The 26,918-nt window shown below is 41.9% G+C and overlaps 1 protein-coding gene across 7 annotated transcripts in view; it reads left to right on the top strand.

Annotated features, from left to right (window-relative positions):
• The window catches only part of LOC124259067 (mRNA export factor GLE1-like), a 447,176-nt gene extending 422,117 nt beyond the window's left edge, over window positions 1-25,059 (top strand). Inside the window, exons 2-10 of one of the 7 annotated variants that reach the window (XM_046693153.1) lie at window positions 9,784-9,832; window positions 10,031-10,065; window positions 19,803-19,851; window positions 20,032-20,066; window positions 21,828-21,867; window positions 22,089-22,123; window positions 22,546-22,624; window positions 24,272-24,297; window positions 24,574-25,059. In XM_046693153.1, the coding sequence (XP_046549109.1) occupies window positions 9,784-9,832; window positions 10,031-10,065; window positions 19,803-19,851; window positions 20,032-20,066; window positions 21,828-21,867; window positions 22,089-22,123; window positions 22,546-22,624; window positions 24,272-24,297; window positions 24,574-24,621 (396 nt within the window). In that variant the 3' untranslated portion in view covers window positions 24,622-25,059. The other 6 variants (XM_046693156.1, XM_046693158.1, XM_046693154.1 and 3 more) reach the window with 6 other exon arrangements.
• Window positions 25,060-26,918: the final 1,859 nt, after the last annotated feature.

The raw sequence follows: 26,918 nt of genomic DNA, 5'->3' as shown, positions 1-26,918 counted from the left end.
AGTTAGATCACAATCCACTATATTTTGTCGCGTTCTTCTGGCCAGTGGCAAGTTAGATCACAATCCACTGGATATCGTCATGGTGTTCTGGCTAGTGACAAGTTGCATCACGGTCCTCTGGATATCGTCGGGGTGTTCTGGCCAGTGAGAAAATACATCACGGTCCACTGGTTGTCGTCGGGGTGTTAGGCCAGTGAGAAGTTAGGTCACGTTCTACTGTTTATTGTAACGGTTTTCTTCCCAGTGGCAAGTTTTATCACAATCCACTATATATTGTCGCGTTGTTCTGGCCAGTGGTAAGTTACATCAGGTTCCCCTCATTATCATCGGGGTTGTTCTGGCCAGTGAGAAGTTAGATCACGGTTCACTGGTTACCATCGCGGTGTTCTGTCCTGTGAGAAGTTAGGTCATATTCCACTGGTTATCTTCACAGTGTTCTGGCCACTGAGAACTTAGGTCGCAGTCCTCTGGTTATCATTACGGTGTTCTGGCCAGTGACAAGTTAGACCACGGTCCACTGGTTTTCTTCGCGTTGTTCTAGCCAATGACAAGTGAAATCACGGTCCACTGGTGATTGTTGCGGTCGTTCTAGCCAGTTACAAGTCAGATAACCGTCAACAAGTTATCGTCTGGGTGTTCTGGCCAGTGAGAAGTTAGATCACGGCCCACTGGTTATCGTCACGTTGTTGTGACCAGTGACAAGTTAGACCACGGTCCACTGGTTTTCTTCGCAGTGTTCGTGGTTATATTCGTGGTGTTTAGGCCAGTGACAAGTCAGATCGGGAACCACTGGATATCGTTGCGATGATCTGTCCAATGAAAAGATAGATCACGGTCCACTGGTTATGGTCGCGGTGTTGTTGCCAGTGACAAGTTAGATCATGGTCCACTGGTTATCGTCACGTTGTTGTGACCAGTGACAAGTTAGACCACGGTCCACTGGTTTTCTTCGCAGTGTTCTAGCCAGTGACAAGTTAAATCACGGTCCACTGGTTATCGTTGCGGTTGTTCTAGCCAGTTACAAGTCAGATTACCGTCAACAGGTTATTGTCTGGATGTTCTGACCAGTGAGAAGTTAGATCACGGCCCACTGGTTATCGTCGTGGTGTTCAGGCCAGTGACAAGTTAGATCGGGAACCACTGGATATCGTTGCGGTGATGTGTCCAGTGAAAAGTTAGACCACGTTCCACTGGTTATGGTCACGGTGTTCTGGCCAGTGACAAGTTAGGTTGCAGTCCACTTGTTATCGTCGGGGTGTTATGGCCTGTGAGAAGTTAGGTCACGTTCTATTGTTTATTGTAACGGTGTTCTGGCCAGTGGCAAGTTAGATCACGATCCACTCTATTTAGTCGCGTTGTTCTGGCCAGTGGAAAGTTAGATCACAGTCCACTGGTTGTCGTCGGGGTGTTATGGCCAGTTAGAATTGAGATCTTGATCCACTGGATATCGCCGCGCTCTTCTGGCCAGTGAGAAGTTAGGGCACGTTCTACTCGTTATCATCACGGTGTTCTGGCCAGTGACAAGTTAGATCACGATCCAGTGGTTATCGTCGCGATGTTCTAGCCAGTGACAAGTTAGATCACAGTCCACTTGTTATCGTCACTTTGTTCTGGCCAGTGACAACTTAGATGACGATCCGCTTTATATCGTCGCGGTGTTCTGGCCAGTGACAAGTTAGTTCACGATCCACTGGATATCGTCGCGTTGTTCTGGCCAGTAAGAGTTTAGGTCACGTTGTTCTGGTTATTGTCACGGTGTTCTGGCCAGTGACAAGTTAGATCTCGATCCACTGGTTATCGTCGCGGTGTTCTAGCCAGTGACAAGTTAGATCGGGAACCACTGGATATCGTTGCGGTGATCTGTCCAGTGAAAAAGTAGATCACGGTCCACTGGTTACGGTCACGGTGTTCTGGCCAGTGACAAGTTAGGTCGCAGTCCACTTGTTATCGTCGCGGTGTTCTGACCAGTGACAAGTAAGATCTCGGTCCACTACATATTGTCGTGGTGTTCTGGCCTATGGGAAGTAACATCACGGTCCACTGATTATCGTTGGGGTGTTCTGCCAGTGAGGAGGTAGATCATGGTCCACTGGTTACCATTGCGGTGTTCTTGCCAGTGAGAAGTTAGGTCACAGTCCTCTGGTTATCATGACAGTGTTCTGGCCAGTGACATTGTGATCACGATCCACTGGTTATCGTCGCGGTGTTCTAGCCAGTGACAAGTTAGATCACGGTCAACTAGTTGCCTTCGTGGTGTTCAGGCCTGTGAGAAGTTAGGTCACATTCCACTGGTTATCTTCGCGGTGTTCTGGCCAGTGAGAAGTTAGGTCGCAGTCCTCTGGTTATCATCACTGTGTTCTTGCCAGTGACAAGTTAGATCTTGGTCTACTGGTTATCGCCGCATTGTTCTGGCCAGTGACAAGTTAGATATGGTCGAATAGATATCGTCACGGTGTTCTGACCAGTAACAAGTTAGGATACAGTACCTTGGTTATCGTCACGTTGTTCTGGCCAGTGAGAAGTTAGACTGCGGTCCACTGGTTTTCTTCACGGTGTTCTAGCCAGTGACAAGTTAAATCACGGTCCACTGGTTATCGTTGCGGTCGTTCTAGCCAGTTACAAGTCAGATCACCGTCAACAGGTTATTGTCTGATCTCTCCAGTGAAAAGGTAGATCATGGTCCACTGGTTACGGTCACGGTGTTCTGGCCAGTGACAAGTTAGGTCGCAATCCACTTGTTATTGTCGCGGTGTTCTGGCCAGTGACAAGTTAGGTCACGTTCCACTGGTTATTGTAACGGTGTTCTGGCCAGTGACAAGTAAGATCTCGATCCACTACACATTGTCATGGTGTTCTGGCCTGTGGCGAGTTATATGACGGCTCACTGATTATCGTTGTGGTGTTCTGGCCAGAGAGAAGTTAGATCATGGTCCACTCGTTACCATTGCGGTGTTCTGGCCTGTGAGAAGTTAGGTCGCAGTCCTCTGGTTATCATCACGGTATTCTGGCCAGTGACATTGTGATCACGATTTACTGGATATAGTCGCGCTGTTCTGGCCAGTGACAAGTTAGATATGGTCGAATGGAAATCCTCGCGGTGTTCTAGTCAGTGACAAGTTAGATCACGGTCCACTGCTTGTCATCGCGGTGTTCTAGCCAGTGACAAGTTAGATCACGGTCAACCGATTACCTTCGTGGTGTTCAGGCCTGTGAGAAGTTAGTTCGCAGTGCTCTGGTTATCATCACTGTGTTCTGGCCAGTGACAAGTTAGATCATGGTCTACTGGTTATCGTCGCATTGTTCTGGCCAGTGACAAGTTAGATATGGTCGAATAGATATCGTTGCGGTGTTCTGGCCAGTGACAAGTTAGATCACGATACACTGGACATCGTCGCGGTGTTCTGGCCAGTGACGAGTTAGATCATGGTCTACTGGTTATCGTCGCATTGTTCTGGCCAGTGACAAGTTAGATATGGTCGAATAGATATCGTTGCGGTGTTCTGAACAGTGACAAGTTAGATCACAGTCCCTTGGTTATCGTCACGTTGTTGTGACCAGTGACAAGTTAGACCACGGTCCACTGGTTTTCTTCGCAGTGTTCTAGCCAGTGACAAGTTAAATCACGGTGCACTGGTTATCGTTGCGGTTGTTCTAGCCAGTTACAAGTCAGATTACCATCAACAGGTTATTGTCTGGGTGTTCTGACCAGTGAGAAGTTAGATCACGGCCCACTGGTTATCATCGTGGTGTTCAGGCCAGTGACAAGTTAGATCGGGAACCACTGGATATCGTTGCGGTGATGTGTCCAGTGAAAAGTTAGACCACGTTCCACTGGTTATGGTCACGGTGTTCTGGCCAGTGACAAGTTAGGTCGCAGTCCACTTGTTATCGTCGGGGTGTTATGGCCAGTGAGAAGTTAGGTCACGTTCTACTGTTTATTGTAACGCTGTTCTGGCCAGTGGCAAGTTAGATATTGTGATATTGTCTTTGTATGTGAACACTGGCTTCAGTCGCATAATGAACATTTCCTTGAGTCCATAAACAGTGATTTTAATGTGTTCGTTAAATGCTCGCAACAACACGAACGTAATCAACGCGGATCTGGCGGCGTCTGCTTCTTCATACGTTCTGCTATATGTCGATCTATGCGGCAGATAGACACACCGAGTGACAGGATAATAGCAGTTGAAATCAAACTTTCTTCACAAAGCTTATTTCTACTCGGTACCCACCTCCCGTCGTCCAATGTTCCTGATAGTGCTTATATAGAAGCTCTCAACGACGTCATGGCATTGTATGACATTTATTCTCAGATTGGTACTACTTTGATTATGGGAGACTTTAATGCAGACCTACGGCAAGCTTGTGCGTTGAAACTGCGTGCTAGACATCTGTGGCGGGCTATGAACACAAGACATCTATTATCTGTTATACCTCTACACGACAAGATGGCGTACTCCTACAGAAACAAAAGTGAAACTGTCAAATCGCTGATAGACTACATATTCATTAGAGATGACAACATGAGCAGTGTGTTAACCCACTGCATAGATACCAACGCTCCCTTCACAGTATCGGACCATCTACCTGTGATGATGACCTTCAATGTTCTACCAGAACCAACTCAGTCTAGCGGACAGAACTGGCGTAAAGCAAGCTGTGACGAACACACCCTCTATCGCCATGAAACAGAAAACTGTTTCCGTGGAATGGATTTTACCCCTGATAGTTATTCATGTGCTAGTGACTATATTGAAGCACATAATGAGTACATTACCCAATGTCTTCTAGCAACAGCTGTTGCATACATTCCAGTAACTTCTTTCCGACCATATCTTAACCCTGGCTGGAAGAGAGACAATATTAAACCCCTCCATGTTGATATGCGAAGAAGACGTAAGATTTGGGTAGAAAAGGGTAAACCACGCTCAACAGATGATGTTTCATATGTACAATATAAACAAGCAAAGTCTGTGTTCAGAAGAATGTTTAGAACATCGAAGCGAAAATCGGAAAACGAAAAGCTACAGGAAGTTTATAATGCTGCTGAATTGGACATAAACGACTTTTTTAGAACAACCAAAAGATTGAAAAATAAAAAGGGGCATATAAGAACCTTAACTTTTGAATCTGAAATTAGCAGCACTTCTCAAGAGATATGTAACTCATTTGGCAAATATTTCTGTAAACTTGCTACACCTTCTGAACTAGACGATTATGATCATAATTTTCAAAAGGGTGTTTGTGATGAAATGTCTTCTATTGTTCACAATAAGCAAGATATTTTCCAAGAAATATTGGATGTTCCATTTACCAGTGATGAAATCGTCTCTTCATTAAAACGCCTTAAGAATGGCAAATCTCCTGGCCCTGATAGCTTGTGTAATGAGCACTTAAAGTATGCAGGCAGGTCCCTAACATCCCAGCTCTGTGTCCTGTTTAATAACATCTTAAAGTATGAGTATATCCCAGAGATATATAATATTGGACATATCATACCAATACATAAAGGGAAAGGGAAGAGTAAATGCGACCCCTCCAATTACCGTGGGATAACCCTTACATCAACTATAGGCAAACTATTTGAACGTCTCATTTTGTCTAGAATTGAAAGATGGACTTCAGTTAAGCTAAGTAACTATCCACATCGCCTCCAGTTTGGGTTTCGAAAACATCTTGGAGCTGATACAGCTGCACTGACCTTGATAGAAACCATTTCATACTATAGAGAAAGAAAATCCCCAGTGTATTGTGTATTTCTCGATAATGAGAAGGCCTTTGATCGAGTTTGGTTGGATGGATTGTTTCTCAAGCTGTATAACCTCGGTATAAGAGGTAAAATCTGGAGACTGCTTCGAATGTCATACTTGTCCATGCAATCATGTGTTTCCTATGCTGGTTTCCTGTCAGATAGCTTTAAAATCAGTCAAGGTGTAGGACAGGGGCGAGTCATTTCCGCTTGGCTATTCAGCCTGTACATCAACGATCTAATGCAGAGTTTAGATAAGTCGGGTCTAGGTCTCAAGCTTCCATGGGGACACTGTCCAGGTATTCTTCTTGCTGATGATACTACTTTAACCTCCAGCAATCCACATAACTCTCAGACTCTTCTAGAAGCTGTGTACGATTATGGTTTGAAGTGGAAATTGAAGTATAACGTCAGTAAAAGTGCCTTGCTTGTATTCAATACAGACAGATATCTTACACCAGTTAGTCTGTATCTTGGTTCTGTGGCCATCCCTCTCATGCAATCGGTTACGTACGCTGGAGTTCAGTTGTCTTCATGTAATAAATCGTATGATAGAACAATGTCATCATGTGAAAAAGCACGTAAACTGGTTAATATGTATCATGACCTTGGCTTGTGCTATGGTTCACTCAATCCTATTTGTGCTTGTCGTATATGGAACAATGTCATTTTACCATGTGCTTTATATGGTTGTACTGTCTGGAGCAGCTTAACGTCAAAAGAATTGGACATGTTGGAGTTAACACAAAGGTATTTCTGTAGAAAGGTACAAGGTCTGCCTAAACGCACTGCTTCTCCTGTGGTTCTAGATACCCTGGGCCTACTGCCAATTCAAGGGTATATAAAAAAATCTTGTTTGATTATGTTTGGTAGAATCTGCCGTCTAAATGATGCCTATGTTGTTAAACAATTATTTCTTCATCGTCTATTTGAATCCAGATGTATGACTACCATTGGTAAATCCCCATCACCTATCCTGTACATGGTTAAGCTCGTAAACAAGTATGGCTTGTTTGACACTGTTAATACATACACCACAACAGGGGTTATATGTACTAAAGCAAAATGGAATGATATTGTTAAATCCAGAATCTGTGATGCTTACGAGAGTCTGTTGTGTCATCAGATAGCAGTGAGAGAGGATCTCTCCAGATATTGCCTTATCCGAGAGCCTTTTAATCCAAGTAGACTGTGGGAACTAGCCTTGATTAAAAAGCCTAAATTTTACAAACTCTCTCATATTATTCACATTGGCTGTAAAAGATTGAATCCAGAGAGTGTATATGTGGAATAGTAGCTTCTGATATTGTTAAACATGTTATTATGTCCTGTACACATCTTAATGATTTGAGAAATGATATGTTTGAAAGGATTTGTGATATTATATCAATATCTGATTTTGTTGACTTTTGGGAAAATGATGACGATGTAATAATTGCTGATTTACTTGGTGGATCTTGTACAACACTTGGTAACTTAAATGCGACAGAATGGGTGGAAGTTATGTTATTAGTGGCTGAGTTTATGTCAGTCTGTCATTCTAAAATATCTGCACAATTAACTGTCTACTGAGTCATTGTATATTCAACTTGACACTTTGTTGTAACATGAAACAATCTTCATATTTTTGGAGGAAATAAAGATAATCTATCTCTATCTCACGGTGTTCTGGCCAGTGACAAGTTAGATCACGATCCAGTGGTTATCGTCGCGATGTTCTAGCCAGTGACAAGTTAGATCACAGTCCACTTGTTATCGTCACTTTGTTCTGGCCAGTGACAACTTAGATGACGATCCGCTTTATATCGTCGCGGTGTTCTGGCCATTGACAAGTTAGTTCACGATCCACTGGTTGTCGTCGGGGTGTTATGGCCAGTGAGAAGTTAGATCATGATCCACTTGATATCGTCGCGTTGTTCTGGCCAGTAAGAGTTTAGGTCACGTTCTTCTGGTTATTGTCACGGTGTTCTGGCCAGTGACAAGTTAGATCTCGATCCACTGTACATTGTCATGGTGTTCTGGCCTGTGGCAAGTTACATCACGGTCCACTGATTATCGTTGGGGTGTTCTGGCCAGTGAGAAGTTAGATCACCGTCCACTTGTTACCATCGCGGTGTTCTGACCTGTGAGAAATTAGGTCACATTCCACTGGTAATCTTTGCGGTGTTCTGGCCAGTGAGAAGTTAGTTCGCAGTCCTCTGTTTATAATCACTGTGTTCTGGCCAGTAACAAGTTAGATCACGATCCACTGGATATCGTCACGGTGTTCTGGCCAGTGAGAAGTTAGATCGCGGTCCACTGGCTACTGTCGCGTAGTTCTGGCCAGTGACAAGTTAGGCCTTTTTCCAGTGATTATAGTCGCGGTATTTTGGCCAGTGAGAAGTTAGATCACGATCCACTGGATATCGTCACGGTGTTCTGGCCAGTGAGAAGTTAGATCGCGGTCCACTGGCTACTGTCGCGGTGTTCTGGCCTGTGACAAGTTAGGCCTTTTTCCAGTGCTTATAGTCGCGGTATTTTGGCCAGTGAGAAGTTAGGTTGCACTCCTCTGGTTATCATCACGGTGTTCTGGCCAGTGACAAGCTAGATCATGGTCCACTGGTTATCGTCGCGGTGTTCTAGCCAGTGACAAGTTAGATCACGATTCACTTGATATCGTCGCGATGTTCTGGCCAGTGACAAGTAAGGTCACGGTCTACTGGTTATCGTCACGGTGTTCTGGCCATTGACAAGTTAGATCACGTTCCACTGGTTATCGTCGCGGTGTTCTGGCCAGTGACAAGTTAGGTCACGGTCTACTGGTTATCGTCACGGTGTTCTGGCCATTGACAAGTTAGATCACGGTCCACTTGTTATAGTCACGGTGTACTGGCTATTGACAAGTTAAATCATGGTCCATGTAAACGTGACAGCTCGAGGACACTATTGTCGAAGTCTGTAACTACCCCTACTACTTCAGCCACACTTATGCCAGCAACATCTGTCACCACACATGAAGGTCTTTGCATTAGGCTCACATGGAGATATGTGCAATAGCTCTTGAACATAAAGGTATACATACCCGTCTGTAGATACTCTACATACACATCTCGGGTGACACTATTTTGACCATTTTCTCAAATGTTTAGCGATTCAGTCTTTCCACGTACTCATAGTGTTATCAAAGATGAGGACCCTCCTCAAGAGTAAAAGTATAGCGTTTATTGAAAGGATGCTTCATGTGTTTTATTTTAATTTGCAGATACATCGAATACACTGAAAAAACAGGTACCTACATCAACAGTTATATGTATGTATTGTTAAAAAATATTTAGCAAAGGTTAGAAGTGTGCCTAAACATAGCCGAAGAAAATAATACAATAAGGGTTCATGTTGTGGTGTCATGACAATGACATATTCAACAGAGATCTGAGGACACCTATGCAAACAGGTTGTGTCAGGGAACCTTTCTGTACAACCAATCAGGGTGTAGGGTTCTAACCACCTCGGTGCGAGTAAGGGAAGAATATCTGGCAAGCATAAGTGATATCTCAGTTTAATGAGACTAACCCTTCTGCAACGTCTGACCATTTGACAAAATATAGTGTACGAGGGGTGTCCCAAAAATAGTGGGCCTCACCTTTAAAATGATACAAATGCAACTGTTTTTAGGTTTTATTTTCTACACATTATCTGTCAACCTCAAGCAAATTGTGTCTGCCATGTTCCAGCCTCACGATCCCCATTTTGTTTGACTCTTTATCTTGGTACCCCAAAAAACCGCAAAATCTGCAATAAATGCATCACAAACTTCAGGAATTATTATACCCCAATGTGCTGTGATGACTAATGTCTCGTTCACCACTTTACCAACATATGTGAAATTGTGGATATGGCTTTTCTTATGATTCCTTCAAAACAAAATGGAAGCTTTTCTAACATTGGAGATCGAGAATATAGTAAGGCCCACTACTTTTGGGACACCCCTCATATTTTGTATTTTCCAGACATTCAGACACTATTGTCTTTCGGACATATCCTTGTTTTAATTACAGGTGCAGGACCTGATGCAGCATCTGGAAAGATATGTTACTAATGTAAAAGGTAAGAACAATGCAAAGATACTGATCTATAATCTATGTAAATAGTCGCACGAATTAGACGGAAACTGACTATGAAATATATGTAAGTTGCTTCACCAAGGATGATAACCTGAGAGAGTGTACATAAAAAATACAAGGAAAATAATTTGTCGCATTTTATATGTATTTGTTAATATTATTTTATTTCAATTTGCTGTAGCTGAAAAGGAGCGCATTGCAGAGCTGTACAGATTGGTAAGACTATTACACCTGATTTGATCAACATTTACACGAACCTGGCTAGTATAACATGCACCAAGTAGTGTTGGAAAGTGAAGTCCTGCTGCTCAGATGAGTGACGTTACAACGTTACATGATGTGCAAAACACATGTAAAAATGGCAAAGTATCTTAAATATTGCAATCCCATGGGAATATATTTTCAAAAAAAAGATGTATAAAAGAGGTACTAAATTGATTGACTTCCAGTTTAAATTATCCACAATATTGTCTATACACAAAAAATAATTACTGAGAATGAAATTAGTGGATGATGAACTTTGCTCATTTAATGTCAGAACATGTGATGCAGGTTTATTGAGGATGTGAACGTGTGAACACTTTCTGTTTGAAATTGAAAGAGTATATTGGACATAAATCATCATAAAATGTTATCCTGAAAAATGTACAGTCTTAATTGGCGAAATAATACCGACCTAATGAGCCATATACTATTTGCTGGTAAAAATACATCCATGTCTCAAGGGGAGTGTAACCCGCCGCTCTGGCGGGATTTCCAAGATGGTGGCACTTCCGGTTTACGGCAGAAGTTTCAAGATGGCGTCACTTCCGGTTCCGATATGCGCGCGCCTCCGGTTCCGGGTACGTGATCCAAGATGGCGGCGGGATCTCGCAAGTGTCGACGTCCATTTCCAAGATGGCGATGACGGCCAGGACAGGAACGAGCGGATCGAACAGAACGGAACGGTCGAGTAAGGGGGAAGGAATGGGAAGGAAAGGGAAAGGAAAAGGGAAGGAAGGAAAGGGAGAGTGGTGAGAGAGAAACGAGGGAAGGTCTAGAGAAAAGGGTGTGTGGGTGTGTGGATGTGTGGGTGTGTGGGTGTGGGTGTGTGTGGAGGGGAGGGGGGGATGGGATGGGATGGCATGGGGTGTTCAAGCTTTGTAACCCATGACCTTGGATGGGCTGAGCTCTCCTGTGAAAAACCCATGGGAAAAACCCATAGGAAAAACCCATGACGTTATAGGGTGACGGGAGTGGATGAGCTCTCCTGGGAAAGACCTTGGGGCAAAACCCATGAGTCTTGTCAGTTCTTGACCATGCCGTCTCCACGCATGGACGTTGAAGTAGAAGAAGAACTTGAAGAAGAGGCACCTGTGGCCTACCAGTTGGAGCCGGTGTCTCTCGTCTCCCGCAAGAAGTTCCGGGGCAACACTAATCGGTATAAGTTGACGTTCAATGACGCTTGGTTGCAGCGTCAACAACCGGAAGATCTACCCGTCGTGCTCCGAGAAGTTTGAGGCCATCTTGTGCGACCTGAGACACGCAGTGAACGGCGAGGATGGGGATAACATGGGATTGGTTATTGAGCATCCAGCCCTGGAATCCTCCATCTCCATCGAGTTTCGAAAGGGCCTCGAGGCGGAAGACATCTTGGCCGAAGTGGAAAAAGTGCAGCAAAGCAACCAGGACTTGCATATCGATGACACCATGAACCTATTCTTCCTGCATCTAGAAGATCCGGATCGTCTAGGCCTGGGACATGGACGAGCAAGACACCACATCGGGTTGAACACTTTTCTAGAAAATAAGAAGTGTATCATTTAAATCAAGAATGACGAGGATCAACTCTGCTTTGCTCGTGCTCTGGTGGTTGCCGGTTGGTATGCCCAGAAACCCGATCCAGTCACCCAGGCATGGACGAAGGAATGGAAAAGGCTTTGTGATAGCCACAGTCCAGCGCAGTTGAAAGCAGCCCAGGGCTTATGTCGTCAACTCCACATTCACAAGAATCAGAACTGTAAGATCTGCAAAGAACCCTTGGAACCCAACCACAAGTGCTACATGACTGTCCTTCAACCCGCGAAACAAAATGAAGACTGTGAAAAAAAAGGATGAAGCCAAAGAACGGCAACAACGGCAGTTCGTCTTCTTTGATTTTGAAAGTACTCAAGAACAAGGCATTCATGTTCCCAACTTGTGTGTCGTGCATCTGGGGTGAGGCGAATGTATCTCCCAGGCTTCGGATCAATTGTGGGAAAAATGTCCCTGGCGTAAAAAAGGGGAAGGCCCTAGCCGCATCAAAGTGTTTTGAGGACCGACGACTTTGAAGGACATGGGCTGATGCGTCTGGCTGAAAAGAAACCAAAGAAAACGTAAGGCATCATGCCAGTCATGTCCTGCCTCCAAACGACCCAAACCCTCCTCCTCCTCCTTTCCAGAACCCGAGGAGGAGGATGTAGCACAACAAAACGAACAAGGCGAACAAGACGAGGACGACGAGAACATTGGCCCCACCATTGACGATGAAGCCATGTTGGTCATGGCCCACAACTTCCGTGGCTTTGATTGGCAAAAGGTCAAGCTGATAATCAAACAATAAGGAAAGCATGCCTGTACGTCACCATGCTGTAAACTTCAACCAGAGCTCCTTACACCGATATAGGCATCGCATGTCTAGAGCATACTCAGTAATGCACTGTTATGAGTACAGGCCTAGATCTAAAACAGGCTCTGACCGGATAATTTCGATCACTTGGCCAATGACGAATGAGTAAAGAAACACAGTTTTTATGTCAGGGAAGAAACTTTGATCTTAATTTGTTAGGTTACATTACAAAATTACACTGATTTAAAAGCCAGACCATCGGACGTGCAACTTCTTAAAACTGACTGTCCAGTCGCAAAACAGACCGTCCCAGACGGTCGGGCAGGCGGGAGATTGCAACGCTGCCACCCAACCTTTTTTCTCGACCAGCCCTCGTTTCTGTCTCACCACTCCCCCTTTTCCTTGTCCCCCCTTTCCTTCCTTCTCTTTTCCTTTCCCTTTCCTTCCCCCTTACTCGACCGTTCCATTCCATTCCGTCCCGCTTGTTCCCGTCCTGGCCGTCATTGCCATCTTGAAAAAGGACGTCAACGCTTGCGAGATCCCCACCGGAAACGGACGTGACGCGCTCTTGGAAGGCGTACGCACATCGGAACCGGAAGTGACGCCATCTTGGAGACGCGCGCATACCGATACCGGAAGTGACGCCATCTTGAAACCTCTGGCATAAACTGGAAGTACTGCCATCTTGGAAATCCCGCCAGAGCGGCGGTTACACTACTATCAGGTATTAAAAAATACATTTGTAAAAAATATTCGGAGATATTTTCAAGATCAAAAAGTTTATTGGCGATAATAATAGAAAAAAATATCACAATTTGACAGAGAATAGTCATCACTATTGCATATATTCCCAGTGTAATACTAAAAAAGAAGTAATGCCGGAAATGCTTGGAAAATGCTTTTTGGCTTCAATATCAATATGATGAATTTGATTAAAGCACATATGTAATACATGTACGACTCTGCCCAGTTGGATATTAAACCCGAGATAAAAAATGCACTTGAGAGGGGTGACTTCATAGGAGGAATTTTGACGTTTTAACAACATTCGTAAGTATACTCAACAGCAAAACAAACGTCAGTACGAATTCAAAATTAGATGTAATCAAATCATTACAGAAATGGACATAATAAGCGGATCAAAAACATTTTTAGTGTACAATATCTTAACACATATCAATGAATAACTCAGCACAATTTCAAGACATTACGTGAACGTTTGCAGTCCATTCAGACCCTTGACTTCAGTATCTAGTGTGACCACCACGAGCGGCAATAACTGCAGTACAGCGTCTTTGATTGTAGTGCACCAATCGATTGATGAAGGCCATTGGCATCTGGAACCACACTCTTAGAAAGGTCTGGCGCAATAAATCGGCTTTGTTCGGCCTTGGTATGACATTATTCAGTCTCCTCTGTATTTCATCCCTAAGATGTTCAACTTGGTTTAAATCAGGACTTAGGGCTCGCCACTGCATAATGTTGACACCGTTCTGCTGTAGGAATTCCCGTGTAGCTCTGGCAGTATGGGCCCTGGCGTTATCATGCTGGAAAATGTTGTTCCGGTGACGTGCGAAATGTGGTATGACGTGGGGTCTGGGGGCTTGGCTGATGTAGCCTCCTCTCTCTTGACCAAGGTTCTGGAACACAACAGGACCCACTCTCTGGTTCAGGCCTATTCCACCCCATACGATGCATATGATGCTTGCACCTCCCCATGAGTCTCTTTCCATAACACACTGGTCTGAGTAGCACTGGCCACGTCGTTGCCATATTCTTGTTCTGCCATCTGCAGTGGATAGGCAGTACCGACTCTCATCTGTGAACAGAACAGTTCTCCATTGCCTGTATCGCCAGTTTTGGCGTTGTAGGGCAAACTGTAGACGTTCACGCCGATGACGAGGAGTGAGGATAGGTCCACGGTAAGGTCTTCGGCAATGGAGGTTCCCGCTGTTAAGACGTCGGCGTACTGTATCAGTACTGATTGGTCTTTCGTGTGTTCCCACTGTCTGGCGTGCTGTTTCGGATGCCTGCATGAAGGGATTCTGTACAGCATGTCGCACAACATGGCGGTCTTGTCGTCTTGTGGTCACCCTTGGTCTGCCAGTAAGGGGGGCGATCATTTGTTGTGTTGGTGGCCCAGAAATGATGCTGCAGCCTGTAAATGGTCAGAACGTTGACCCGGAGGTGACTGGCAACGGCTTGTGCAGTGTGGCCAGCTTCAAGTCTTCCTAGCGCCTGGTTCCTCTGAACTGTCGTGAGTCGCGGCATCCTACTGACGTTGTAAGATGAATGCTTCAACCAGATTTGGGGGTGCATTTTATAGGGCTGGTCCTTGTGAACAGCACGTGCAGCATGAGTTGCATGAAAAACATGGAGAACATCGTACCATGTCCGAGATCAGTTTGCGTTTTTGAGACCGTTTCCTGGGTTCCATTCTTGTTTTGGAAGGAATGTCTTTGCTCAGGTAAAGTTGAAAATGTTGTCAAAAATATTCAACCAAACATTAAATGAGTTAACAGTTATCCGTTTCTGCGAAGGAAACCCCAAACTGACTGTTCTTTTGCTGCTTAGTATATTCTAAGTACAAACTATATTTTTGAAATACAGACTATAATTATTCCAATAGACTCAACTAATTGAATTACATTAATGATTGTAAAAAGCTTTGGGTTTTTTTAACATCTATTTGTGAAAAAGATGGAACTCTTGTGGTAGTTATATTCAAAATAATTAAGTAAAAAAGTCTTAATTCAAATCGCATAGATAATCTTGTTCACCCATAGAAGTTTCACTTCGTGTATGAGCACTGAACTGGCAACATGAGTCTTGATATCTCTGCAGAAAAATTTATTTCAAATGTATACCAGTATTTTATACTGGAGAAACAAAGGGGTAAACCTCTCGTCAGCTATGACAGGGTTTACTATAGAATGTGTTAACCCCTAATTTGACATATAGTCAGGTTTACAAAGTTGTAAACAAATCAGTTACCTTAGGGGTCGTGTCAAAATCAGGTAGGAAACACAAACTGGATAGCTTTGATAAGGGTGTCATACGCCGTGCAGTTTATAAACTATATGAACGCAAAATCCCACCGACGTGTGCTAAAATACAAGATGAGATCAAAGATACAATAAATGTCTCGAAAACAATACTTATTGTAGCTGTGGTAGAAATGGGGTTCAGGTACAGCAAAAGGGGAGATGACAGAGCTGTGTTTAGAGAAAAGTACTCAGTCCTGTCCATGGGATCAGTTGAATAATACCGCAAATTGGGGTTTCAAGTTATACACCTTGATGAAACCTGGTGTAATAAAATCACTCAACCGATCGGATGTGACTTCCTTCACTTATTGTTCAAAGGCACCAGTGTTACCATCAGGCAAAGGTAGACGCCTGATCATCTTGTCTGCTGGTACCCGTAGCAAGGGACTGACTGGGGGTTGTGACTTTGTTTCTGAGGCCAAGAAATCTGATGGTGATTACCATAGCGAAATGCATGGGCAAATATTTTTGGATTGGTTCCGCAGCTGGACGAACCAAACGTTATCATTTTGGATAACGCCAGTTACCATAACCTGCGTGTCCCTGGTACCATCACACCCACCATGAGCAATATCGTACTAGCTGCAAAACAAGGCCACATAGTTCCGCGTACACCAGTACGGCACTGTGAGCTCAATCCCATCGAGCCGATCTGGGATAACTGTAAGAACTTTATTGCTCGCAGTAATACCACATTCAAGCCTTAAGATGTTCAAGAGCTTGTGTATGCTTCTTTTGCGAGAATTACCCCAGAAGTGTAGCAAAAGGCTGAAGATCGTGTTCTCAAAATCGAGGACGAATACCGTCTGCGGGACGGCATTAACGTCAGCCGAGTTGCACCTGTTGCAATTTCATCACCTCACCAGCAGTGATACTGACACTTGATATTTTGAGACGGTCCCTGACATACACTGCCCGTGCGTTACATAACGCTGTCACCCTGTCTGCCTGCCAGGTGGGTCACAGTATATTTTGTTTCTTTGAAGTGTTTCTACCATGGATTTTTTCGATATTATATGAGTAATGGTAATGGTACATCGTGATTACTCATATGCCATATATATTAAGCCTAGGTGGTATGAATGATTATATATGAGTTTTGAATCTGAAATATCAACCATTATCAAATGATTGCCAAAAAGCATTTTCCAAGCATTTCTGGCATGACTTTTTAAAAAATACAATTTCCTGTATGTGTAATGCTTACCCATATGAATTTGTCTTATTGTGTACTAGTTCTGTTGCATTTTGTAGTTTGTTATTTGTATCTACTGATTTTGAATGAATAATAATAAAAATAATAATACATGTAATGTGCTACCTCCATCAAACTCTTTTATCGAATAACGACAAACCAAAAAGTTCAACCAAATACACGGTTTGGTAACAAGATGTGTTTTATATTCCCATGGCTATCTAATCGTCTTTTTATCTCATCTCACTTCAGAAGTTGATGCTCTTATTTTGAAAGTGTCATTTTATATGTCAACATATTTCGTTTAGAAACGATCAGTTCAAATGTGTAATATTCTGAATGTGTAAATCTCTGTACTTGTATGTAGCTCCTGTGGTTATTGGCTGGAGGCTGCCTGTGTTATCATCTTCTACCATGGACCTGTGTATTTAGTTTTATATCTCTATAGAAAAGGGAACCTCAATCTACATGTAGGTAAACTCCACAGATCTGTACAGATGTGAATTGTATGTTCAACAATGACTGTTTCACGTTGTCTCCTTACTAAAGTGTACAACTAACGTATTGAGGACAATGTGCAACTACTTTTGCATTAAATGTTCAACTATTGAACCCGATTGTTTTGAAAATTCACTTAGCCAACACCAATAGGTTTTATTGCATTTTCGCTCCATTATGATGAAGCTTGTGATATAGAATAACTATATATGCTTGTTATATGAGGCAATTAACGAGATCGGATGGTCAGACTTGGATGCTGCGTGTCAGTGTGTCCCATTTGTGGAGATCGCTGCTCGTCATCCTAATCACAGGACTGTCTGGTCCAGACTTTATTCTTTACCGATCGCTATCATGTAAGTCGTGTGGGGCGTCAAAGAAAGAAAGCACAATCCAAACAATTTATGAAAAGATATCATTTTAACGATAGACCCCCTGTCGTTGAAAAGTAATTCACGCGAAGTCAAAGAATGTAACATTTGTTATATTTGGGAATACACTTTCTCAGTAAAGTACAGATTCTAGTACTTTTTTGGGGGGTTGGGATTCGAACCCTCTCCCTCAGAGTCAGGCACCTAATCGCACATAGACAGCTCAGCCACCGCGGCTGTGGATGCCGCGATGGCTGAGCGGTCTAGGCGCATGACTTTGTGTGCTGGCGATTAGGTGCCTGACTCTGAGGGTGTGGGTTCGAATCCCGGATGGGACCCAACTCCAAAAAAGTACTAGAATCTGTACTTTACTCAGAAAGTGTAATCCCAAATAAAACATATGTTACATTTGACCACTTTCTAAACTGGCATTGTGTATTTCAAGTCAAAGAATATTTCTGATAATAGTCACTCGTGTATTATGTAAGATTTGTATTTTGACATAAGTTAGAGGTGGATGTTTTTTATTGGTTTGCAAATAAATGCCAAATATCACATAATACAAACGTTGTTACAGATGGAGAAAATTGAAGCCGAGCAAGCAAAACAAATTGAAGGTATGCAAAATGCAATAAAAACACATAAAATAATAACAAACGAATACACATGTGTTAGCAAAAATGTTTTGTGGTTATGTTTCTCATTCACACGAGCTTTTGTACAATTCGTGCTGCTGTCGCAGCTTAGAAAATAATAAACTCTTCGATACAAATGATAATACGCTCTCATTGTCTTCAGATGAACAGAGAGCAAAGGAAAAATTACAAAGAAAGGCAAGTACTTCTCCAAATACCCCACCAAATTAATGATGAAAAGTCATCCCATCTGCATGTACTCTCCAGGTGTCAGGGGTTATGTCACACAAATCAGTCGTTACCTCCTGGCACCTGAAGAGGCGATATAATCTGTCTGACCCATTATGTGACATATCATCGTTGTTAGCCATCAATGTATGGAACTAATCCTGCATGAATGACTGCATGAGTGGTTTCGAAAATGATTGTCATTGCTCAGAATGGGCAGGGCAGGTTTTCTTAAGACTGAGAATAGATGGCATTTAGGTAAAGAAATAGAACACCATATTGTATTTTGAAGAGGATCCAACATGCAATTATATTTTGTATTGACTGTTTGGCTATCGGAAGAGATTTGTTAAACATTCCTTCGGCCACCACCATTACAGATTGTATTGCATTTGGGACGCTTGTGATATAGAATAACTATATTCAAATACATATAAGTGGGAACCGATCTAATCTGATGTATACAACCACAAATATTGTTTCCCTTCCCTCTTCAGCAACTCACTCATGAATCATATTGGAGGAGGGGGGTAGTGGTCAAAGCATTAGCCCAAAGTATTAGCTCAGACTTAAGCTGGTTTTATAGTGCTAGCCCACTGATATACCATGCCGCAGTGGAGAATAAATACCCCACTCAGACACATTACTGTCTCCGAGCCGACCAGTCCTTGTTGTACCCATTGATGCCGAGCACCAGGCAGGGACCAACAAGTACCATATTTTAATGTCTTTTGGTATGACGCGGTTGGGGATCGAACCCGCGACCTTCCGCTCTCCGGGCGGACGTTCTAACTACTACACCACGGAGGCGGTATAAATAGTTGAAATTGGCCAAACATCGTAATACTTTACTTACTCACTCACTTATTCATCACTGTTGTCAACCAGTGCTGTCACCATTAATACCCTATACCTACTGCCATGTCTGTGGTTTCACAAGTATCGTTTTCATTATCATTATTTAAGATTGAAGTTAGCAACATTTGTTTAAACATTCTGTGCCGATGCTTGTCATATGAGGCAGTTAACAAGATCGGATGGCCAGACTACCTCACATGGATGATGCGTGTCCGTATATCCTATTTGTGGAGATCGATGCTCGTCATGCTAATCACTTGATTGTCTGCTCCAAACATTATTCATTACCGATCTCTGTCATATAAGTCGAATATCGCTGAGTGTGGCGTCAATCAAAGAAAGCACAATCTAATCTAAAATATATCATCTTTTAACAACAGACTCCCTGTTGCTGACTGAAGTAATTCAAACGAAGACAAAGAATATTTTTAATTATAACCACATGTTCACTATGTAAGATTTATATTTTGACATATGTATGAGCTTACCTGACAAATGAACGTCATATATCATATATTACTAATGTTGTTACAGATGCAGAAAATTGAAGCCGAGCAAGCAAAACAAAAACTCCAATTTGAAGGTATGCAAAATACAATACAAACACATAAAATAATAACAAACGAATACACATGTGTTAGCAAAAATGTTTTATGGTTATTTTTCTCATTGACACGAGCTTTGTGCAATTCGTGCTGCTCTCGTGGCTTAGAAAATAATAAACTCTTCGATACAAATGATAATGCACTCTCATTGTCTTCAGATGAACAGAGAGAAAAGGAAGAATTACAAAGAAAGGCAAGTACTTCTTCAAATACCCCACCAAATTAATGATGAAAAGCCATCCCCATCAGCATGTACTCTCCAGGTGACAGGAGTTATGTCATCATAAATCAGTCATTACCTCCTGGCACCTGAAGAGGCGATATAATCTGTCTGACCCATTATGTAACATATCATCCTAGTTAACCATCACTGTATGGAACTAATCCTGCATGAATGACTGCATGAGTGGTTTCGGAAATAATTGTCATTGCTCAGAATGATATGACACAAAGGGCAGGTTTTCTTAAGACTGAGAATAGATGGCATTTAGGTAAAGAAATAAAACATCATATTGTATTTTGAAGACTGACTGACTAGCTGAGTTTGGTTTTACGCCGCTTTTAGCAATATTCCAGCAACATCACGGCGGGGGACACCAGAAATGGGCTTCATACATTGTAGATATGTGGGGATTCGAACCCGGGTCTTCAGCGTGACGAGTCAACGCTTTAACCACAAGGCTACCCCACCGCCTGTATTTTGAAGAGGATCCAACATGCAATTATAGTTTGTATTGACTGTTTGGCTATCGGAAGAGATTTGTTAAACATTCCTTCGGCCACCACCATTACAGATTGTATTGCATTTGGGACGCTTGTGATATAGAATAACTATATTCAAATACATATAAGTGGGAACCGATCTCATCTGATGTATACAACAACAAATATTGTTTCCCTTCCCTCTTCAGCAACTCAATCATGAACCATATTGGAGGTAGGGGTAGTGGTCAAAGCATTAGCTCAAAGCACGGATTCGATTCTTATTGCTTGTCTTCCTCTGTTGTATAAATAGTTGAGGTGAGGTGAGGTGAAATTGGGTTTAACGTCGTGCTTGATAATATTTCGCTCATATGACGACGTGTATGCGTGTGTATGTGTATGTGCGCCTGCTTGTACTAGCCCAGACTTAAGCTGGTTTTATAGTGCTAGCCCACTGAGATACCATGCCGCAGTGAAGAATGAATACCCCACTCAGACACATTATACTGTCTCCGAGCCGACCAGTCCTTGTTGTACCCATTAACGCCGAGCACCAGGCAGGGACAAACAAGAACCATATTTTAACGTTTTTCGGTATGACGCGGTTGGGGATCGAACCTGCGACCTACCGCTCTCCGGGCGGTAGCTCTAACCACTACACCACGGAGGCTGTATAGATAGTTGAAGTGCGACAAACATCGTAATACTTTACTCACTCACTCACTCATTCATCAATATTTTCAACCAGTGCTGTCACCATTAATACCCTAAACCTACTGCCATGTCTGTGGTTTCACAAGTATCGTTTTCATTATCATTATTTAAGATTGAAGTTAGCAACATTTGTTTAAGCATTCTGTGCCGATGCTTGTCATATGAGGCAGTTAACAAGATCGGATGGCCAGACTACCTCACATGGATGATGCGTGTCCGTATATCCTATTTGTGGAGTTCGATGCTCGTCATGCTAATCACTTGATTGTCTGCTCCAGACATTATTCATTACCGATCTCTGTCATATAAGTCGAATATTGCTGAGTGGGGCTTCAAAGAAAGAAAGCCCAATTCACACTAAAATATATCATCTTTTAACAACAGACTCCCTGTTGCTGACTGAAGTAATTCAAACGAAGACAAAGAATATTTTTAATTATAACCACATGTTCACTATGTAAAATTTATATTTTGACATATGTATGAGCTTACCTGACAAATGAACGTCATATATCATATATTACTAATGTTGTTACAGATGCAGAATATTGAAGTCAAACAAGCAAAACAATTTGAAGGTATGCATAATACAAAAAGACACACAATTATATCAAACGAATATACATGTGTAAGCAAAAATGCATTTGATTATCCCGTTGATTTACATGCCTACAGTCATCAAAATTATGTTCATTAACATGAGATTGTGTGCAATTCCTGCTGCCCTATCAGAGGGTTGTGGACGGGTTAGGTATGGTATCCTCAGAAACAAATGATAACTTACGCTCATTGTCTTCAGATTACCGGAAAGAAAGAGAAGAACTACAAAGACAGGCAAGTACTACTTCAAATACCTCACCATATTAATGATGAAAACTCACCCCCATCAGCATATATTTACCAGGTGACTGTAGTTATTTCAGTCAGTACCTCATGTCACCTGAAATGGCGATATAATCTGTTTGATTCGATATTCACCCTGTCGTCTTGGTTATTTGCAAAATGTATCTAACACATACTGCATGAATGACTTGAGTGGTTTGGAAATCTTGGCAAAGAAAACCTGTAATTTACAAAAGGTTGAAACACAAGTGTAAGGACATTTAGTAGCTTATAAAAACTTAGAAACCTTAACTTAACTAAACTTAGAAAACCAAAGAAGTCATTGACTGACACCATTAGAATATGAAAAAATGTGTCCATTTATGAGTGAACCAGTTCCTTAGTGTAAATGATGACATGATTCTTGATTACAGATGCAAATCCTACTCAAGGTGATCGAGGAAAAGGACAAGGTGCTCGAGGAAAAGGACAAGGATATGAGACAACTCAAAGGTATTTCTTATACGTACAAACTCCACGTTATAAGCGAGGCAGTACATGTTTCTATTTGTCAGATGTACAGTACAACCAGAAATTATTAAGAATTTAAAGATAGTAATTTTCTTATATTTTTCACTCATTACTCACGTGAATGAGTGAATATTAGCAGAACATAACTCTAGATTCAAAGACAGGTGAACAGTTAGTATTTTGTCAAGTCACCATGGGCAGCAATCCAGGCTTCATGGGGCGGGGCATATTACTGATCAAAGAAGTGAGAAAGTCGTGGTCCATGCTGTCCAATATCGGATCACCTCTTCTTTCATTTCAGCAATATTTGTCAGATTTCTCTTATTGACACTTTCCTTCATAAGTCCCCAAACATTTTCTATTGGAGTTAAGTCAGGGCTATAGTTTGGCCAACCTAATAATGTCATATTTTGGGTCCGAAACCAGGCCTGTGAACGCTTTGAACGATGTTTTGTCCTGCTGGAAAATCCAAAAATGTCCATAGAACACGTGAGCAGATGAAAGTAAATGTTCCTCTAGAATATCTGTGTACCGCTCACTGGTCATATTTCCTTCAAATACACAGAGGGGCGTTGCCCCTAACATAGATATGTCACCCCACACGTTAAATTTAGGACTGTACTTGATACGCTGACTGTACGCTGTACGCTGATACAAAGGTTTTTCAGTTTGTTTGGTCCAAAATTTCAGTGTATTAGGAAACAGCCACAAAGAACTTTCATCTGAGAAAATCACATTGTCCCAGTTAAAATTTCTATGGTGTAAGCACCAGTTCAACCTTCGCTCCTTTTGTTCAGGTTTCATTATCGGTAATGGAATTCCTCGACTTTTCTGCCAACCCACTGCATGCAGCTCAGTTCTCATTGTCTCCTTACAGACAGCCAAAGTTCCTCTATCAATCATATCCAGCCTTAAGTTTTCTAAACTCCTTCGTTTGTTTTTAGAAACAAGAATACCAAGCTGCCTCCTGTCACCGACAGTAAATTTTCTGGGCCTACCTGCGCCTCCCTGGTGCTCAATGCCATATCCATTTGCAATATTTTTGAAAACACGATAAACAGTAGACAAAGGGATGCCTGTTCTACTTGAAATCACTTTAGCTGATCTGATGTCCTTGTTATAATACTCTAAAATCAACTTTCTCTTCTCCAAATCATCCATACTGAGGATCACTGAAAATGTCGTCTGCTAGCAAGTAAACAAAGGGGGATAACTCTTCACAAACTAATGAAAAATGATTAATGGAGTTGTCTCTCTTGAATGAAACCAAGCACTTGATAGCTGGTCAAGACTGTTTATACTAGAAATACAATTAAACATATTCCTAAAATTCTCAATAATTTCTGGTCATACTATTCATAGGTCTTACTGTGGACATTTTCTCAGATAAACACATGTACGTTTGCCACTTTGCCGGTCTTTAGTTTGCTCTTGGAAATTGGCATTTACATGAAACGTTAGTGTATAGTGAATGAAATATTTCCAGTGTAATTGTAAAACATGTACACCATCAATCATAATTTTCATTTGAACAACACGTTTTTCAACTCGAACATAACACTCTATGTCCAAACATGCTGCCAGTTCATGACTTCATATCGCATTGACACTCTGTATTTCTGGTTTTAGATGCAAGGGCAGCAGCGGAGAGAATGGTAAGCTGGGGAAAACCTCGGGTAAATATTTATCTATATACACAGCATGACAGGTAAATACACCTCTGTATACCCAACATGTCAGGTAATACTCCTCTGTATACTCAACGTGACAGGTAAATACTCCTTTATTCTCTCAACTTGTTAGGTAAATGTGCATCGTATACTCAGGTTATTGCTTCTTTTTATACTCAATTCGTTACCATGGTGAGGACGGCCCAAACCATGGTGCTATACTTCATCCAGCCGGGTTAAACTAACCTTGTATCATTATAGGTACAGGAACCTCAACATGAAGTGCAGAACAAAAAAACCCAGACCTAACACGGAAGGCAAGAAGGAAAGAAAGGTTTGATCTCTATATAACATGTTAAGAACTTTACTCTTTGGTTAGTTACAGAAGTGAAGACCATTGGCTTCCATCTGTATCAACAATCGGACGTTGTATTCGTGCAACATACTCCAGCACCTATTTTACCGAAAAAAAGTCTGTTTTAAACATAAATGCCCTGACAAAATTAAGAACGAACAAAGAAACAGTGTTATCTTGTAGTTATCTTGTATGACAGTTATCGAACATGTATATCCACAGCGTAGTATACTCAGTATGGTTACTGGTTACACTACCTAACAAACCTTCCATGAAGACTGAAATTATCTCCTCACAACTTGTAATGACATGGCACTATTCAAATATAATGCTCACGTTTAATGTGCATCCCTCCCAAAATCACTGGAAAAAGTTTGGATAATAGTACTATAACCAGGATATTTAGAGTTGAAAACATTATATATATTTTATAAATATTTAAGGAAAATTTGAAGTCAAGTTAAGAAGGGTGAATGTGCTGGGAAAGTGCATTGACCAAGCTGACCGAACTGTTGTTGATTCACTTTTGTTGGGGGAATAACAATTTCTCTGAATTGACATAAATGAGGGTGAAACGTTCAAACTGGTGTTTCTACACAAATTGGGTGGATGAACATTTGGGATACAGATGGTCAGTTTGGTCAGTTTGTCAATAAAGGGGCATGCATAGGATCTGAAATGATTTGATTAAGTATCTACCAGTCTGAGATATTAGTTAGATATGTCATGGTTTGGTTGATGTATGGCTTAAGGATAACTGGCAATGTCATTTTATCACTGGAAAAAATTGATGGTACCAAATAAAGTCTCCGAAAGGGACTAATGAAAGTAACTAATTATCAAGATTGGATATGAGTCATTTTTGTATGAGGTAGGACATTATTTCGGGGGGAGGAGCCTAAAATTGTCAAAGATGACTTTTCCCACTTTTCGGGGGGAACCAAAGAGATTCTGGGCCCCACCGTTGACTTGAGAGGTTCTCTCTGTATATTGAGAGAATGGCTCAGATGAAATTGTAACTTTAGGAGTTGTGCAAGAAACCAACAAGTTCTTCCAGGAGATTTGTGAATCTGTGTTGCATGTAAACCAGGAAAGCTAGGAAATATTTGAGGACCTTTGTGAAAGAATTCATTCCAAAATAAATGGACTTGAACACCATACCGGACTTATCTTTCACTATTCATCTTAGCTACATCATCCCCAGAACCAGAGTGACTAGACAGCTTGCCTAGGGAATAAGGGTATAACACTCCGACACCCTCAGGTAACAGATGGTGGAGTTGCCTTAAGTTCTCTGTACAGTGCTCAAATTTTACATGGTGTGTGAAAAGTTATGATTCTGTTGGACTTGCAACTAATGAGGAGAGGTACGTGAACTGTTTCCATCTCCTGCTATGGGCATGTGCTATGTGGACCTGGAAGAGACTGTTGCCATTCATGGTAGGTTATGTCCTGATTTACTGAAATAGGTGCATTTTGCCTTTCAACCGTGTGAGGACCTCTCCCGAGCCTGACAGTGAACATTAAATCTGTGGGCCCCGGGACTTATTTATTCCAGGACAGTGTGGTCACTACCACTACAGTGTTATTGATTTCCTGGTGTTGGACAGTTTCAGCGGGACAGACCCCCCAGCAGCCTACTTGTGTGATTAGTAACTTTCTTCAGTGTGCATTGACTGTTTAGTTTGTGTTCTGTGAGACTCTGAATCTGACATTTATCTATCTTGTTACTATTGTTTGTACCAATTATGTGTTATATCGCGTCATGTCATCTGATGATAAGGGTACAGTAGTTAAGTTTTCTACTCCCATTAACTATGCTCATGCTTCTATTGATTTGCCAGCATTCTCACCAAGTTTTGCTACTTTAACTGAGCGAGTTGTTAGATCTCCAATTAGTGAAAGGGGTGCTTCTTTTATTTCTCCTATTTCTCAGAAAGAGTTAGACTGTTTTGGAGAGTCTACTGTTGACACAACTGTTAATTTCAAAATGCTGTATGTCAATGAAGAGAGTGGAGTGACTAAAGTTAAGAAAGAGGGTCAGTCTAGTTTCTTATCACGGTATTGTGACGATAACCCAGACAGACTAGACAGAAGTGTTTGTACATTGGCTAATACATTTGCCCTTAGTAACATCAATCTTGAGAAATTTGATGGAAGTGAATCAGCTAAGGCCAGTGCTTGGTTGAAATGTTATGGAAAGTTTACCTCTCTGAACAATTATACTGATGAGGGCAAGAAAATAGCTTTC

Source organism: Haliotis rubra, unplaced genomic scaffold (assembly GCF_003918875.1).
Source record: "Haliotis rubra isolate DU_JTF1 unplaced genomic scaffold, ASM391887v1 Scf709, whole genome shotgun sequence".
In the NCBI taxonomy this organism is placed as follows: domain Eukaryota; kingdom Metazoa; phylum Mollusca; class Gastropoda; order Lepetellida; family Haliotidae; genus Haliotis; species Haliotis rubra.
This window is presented reverse-complemented; position numbering and strand designations above follow the sequence as displayed.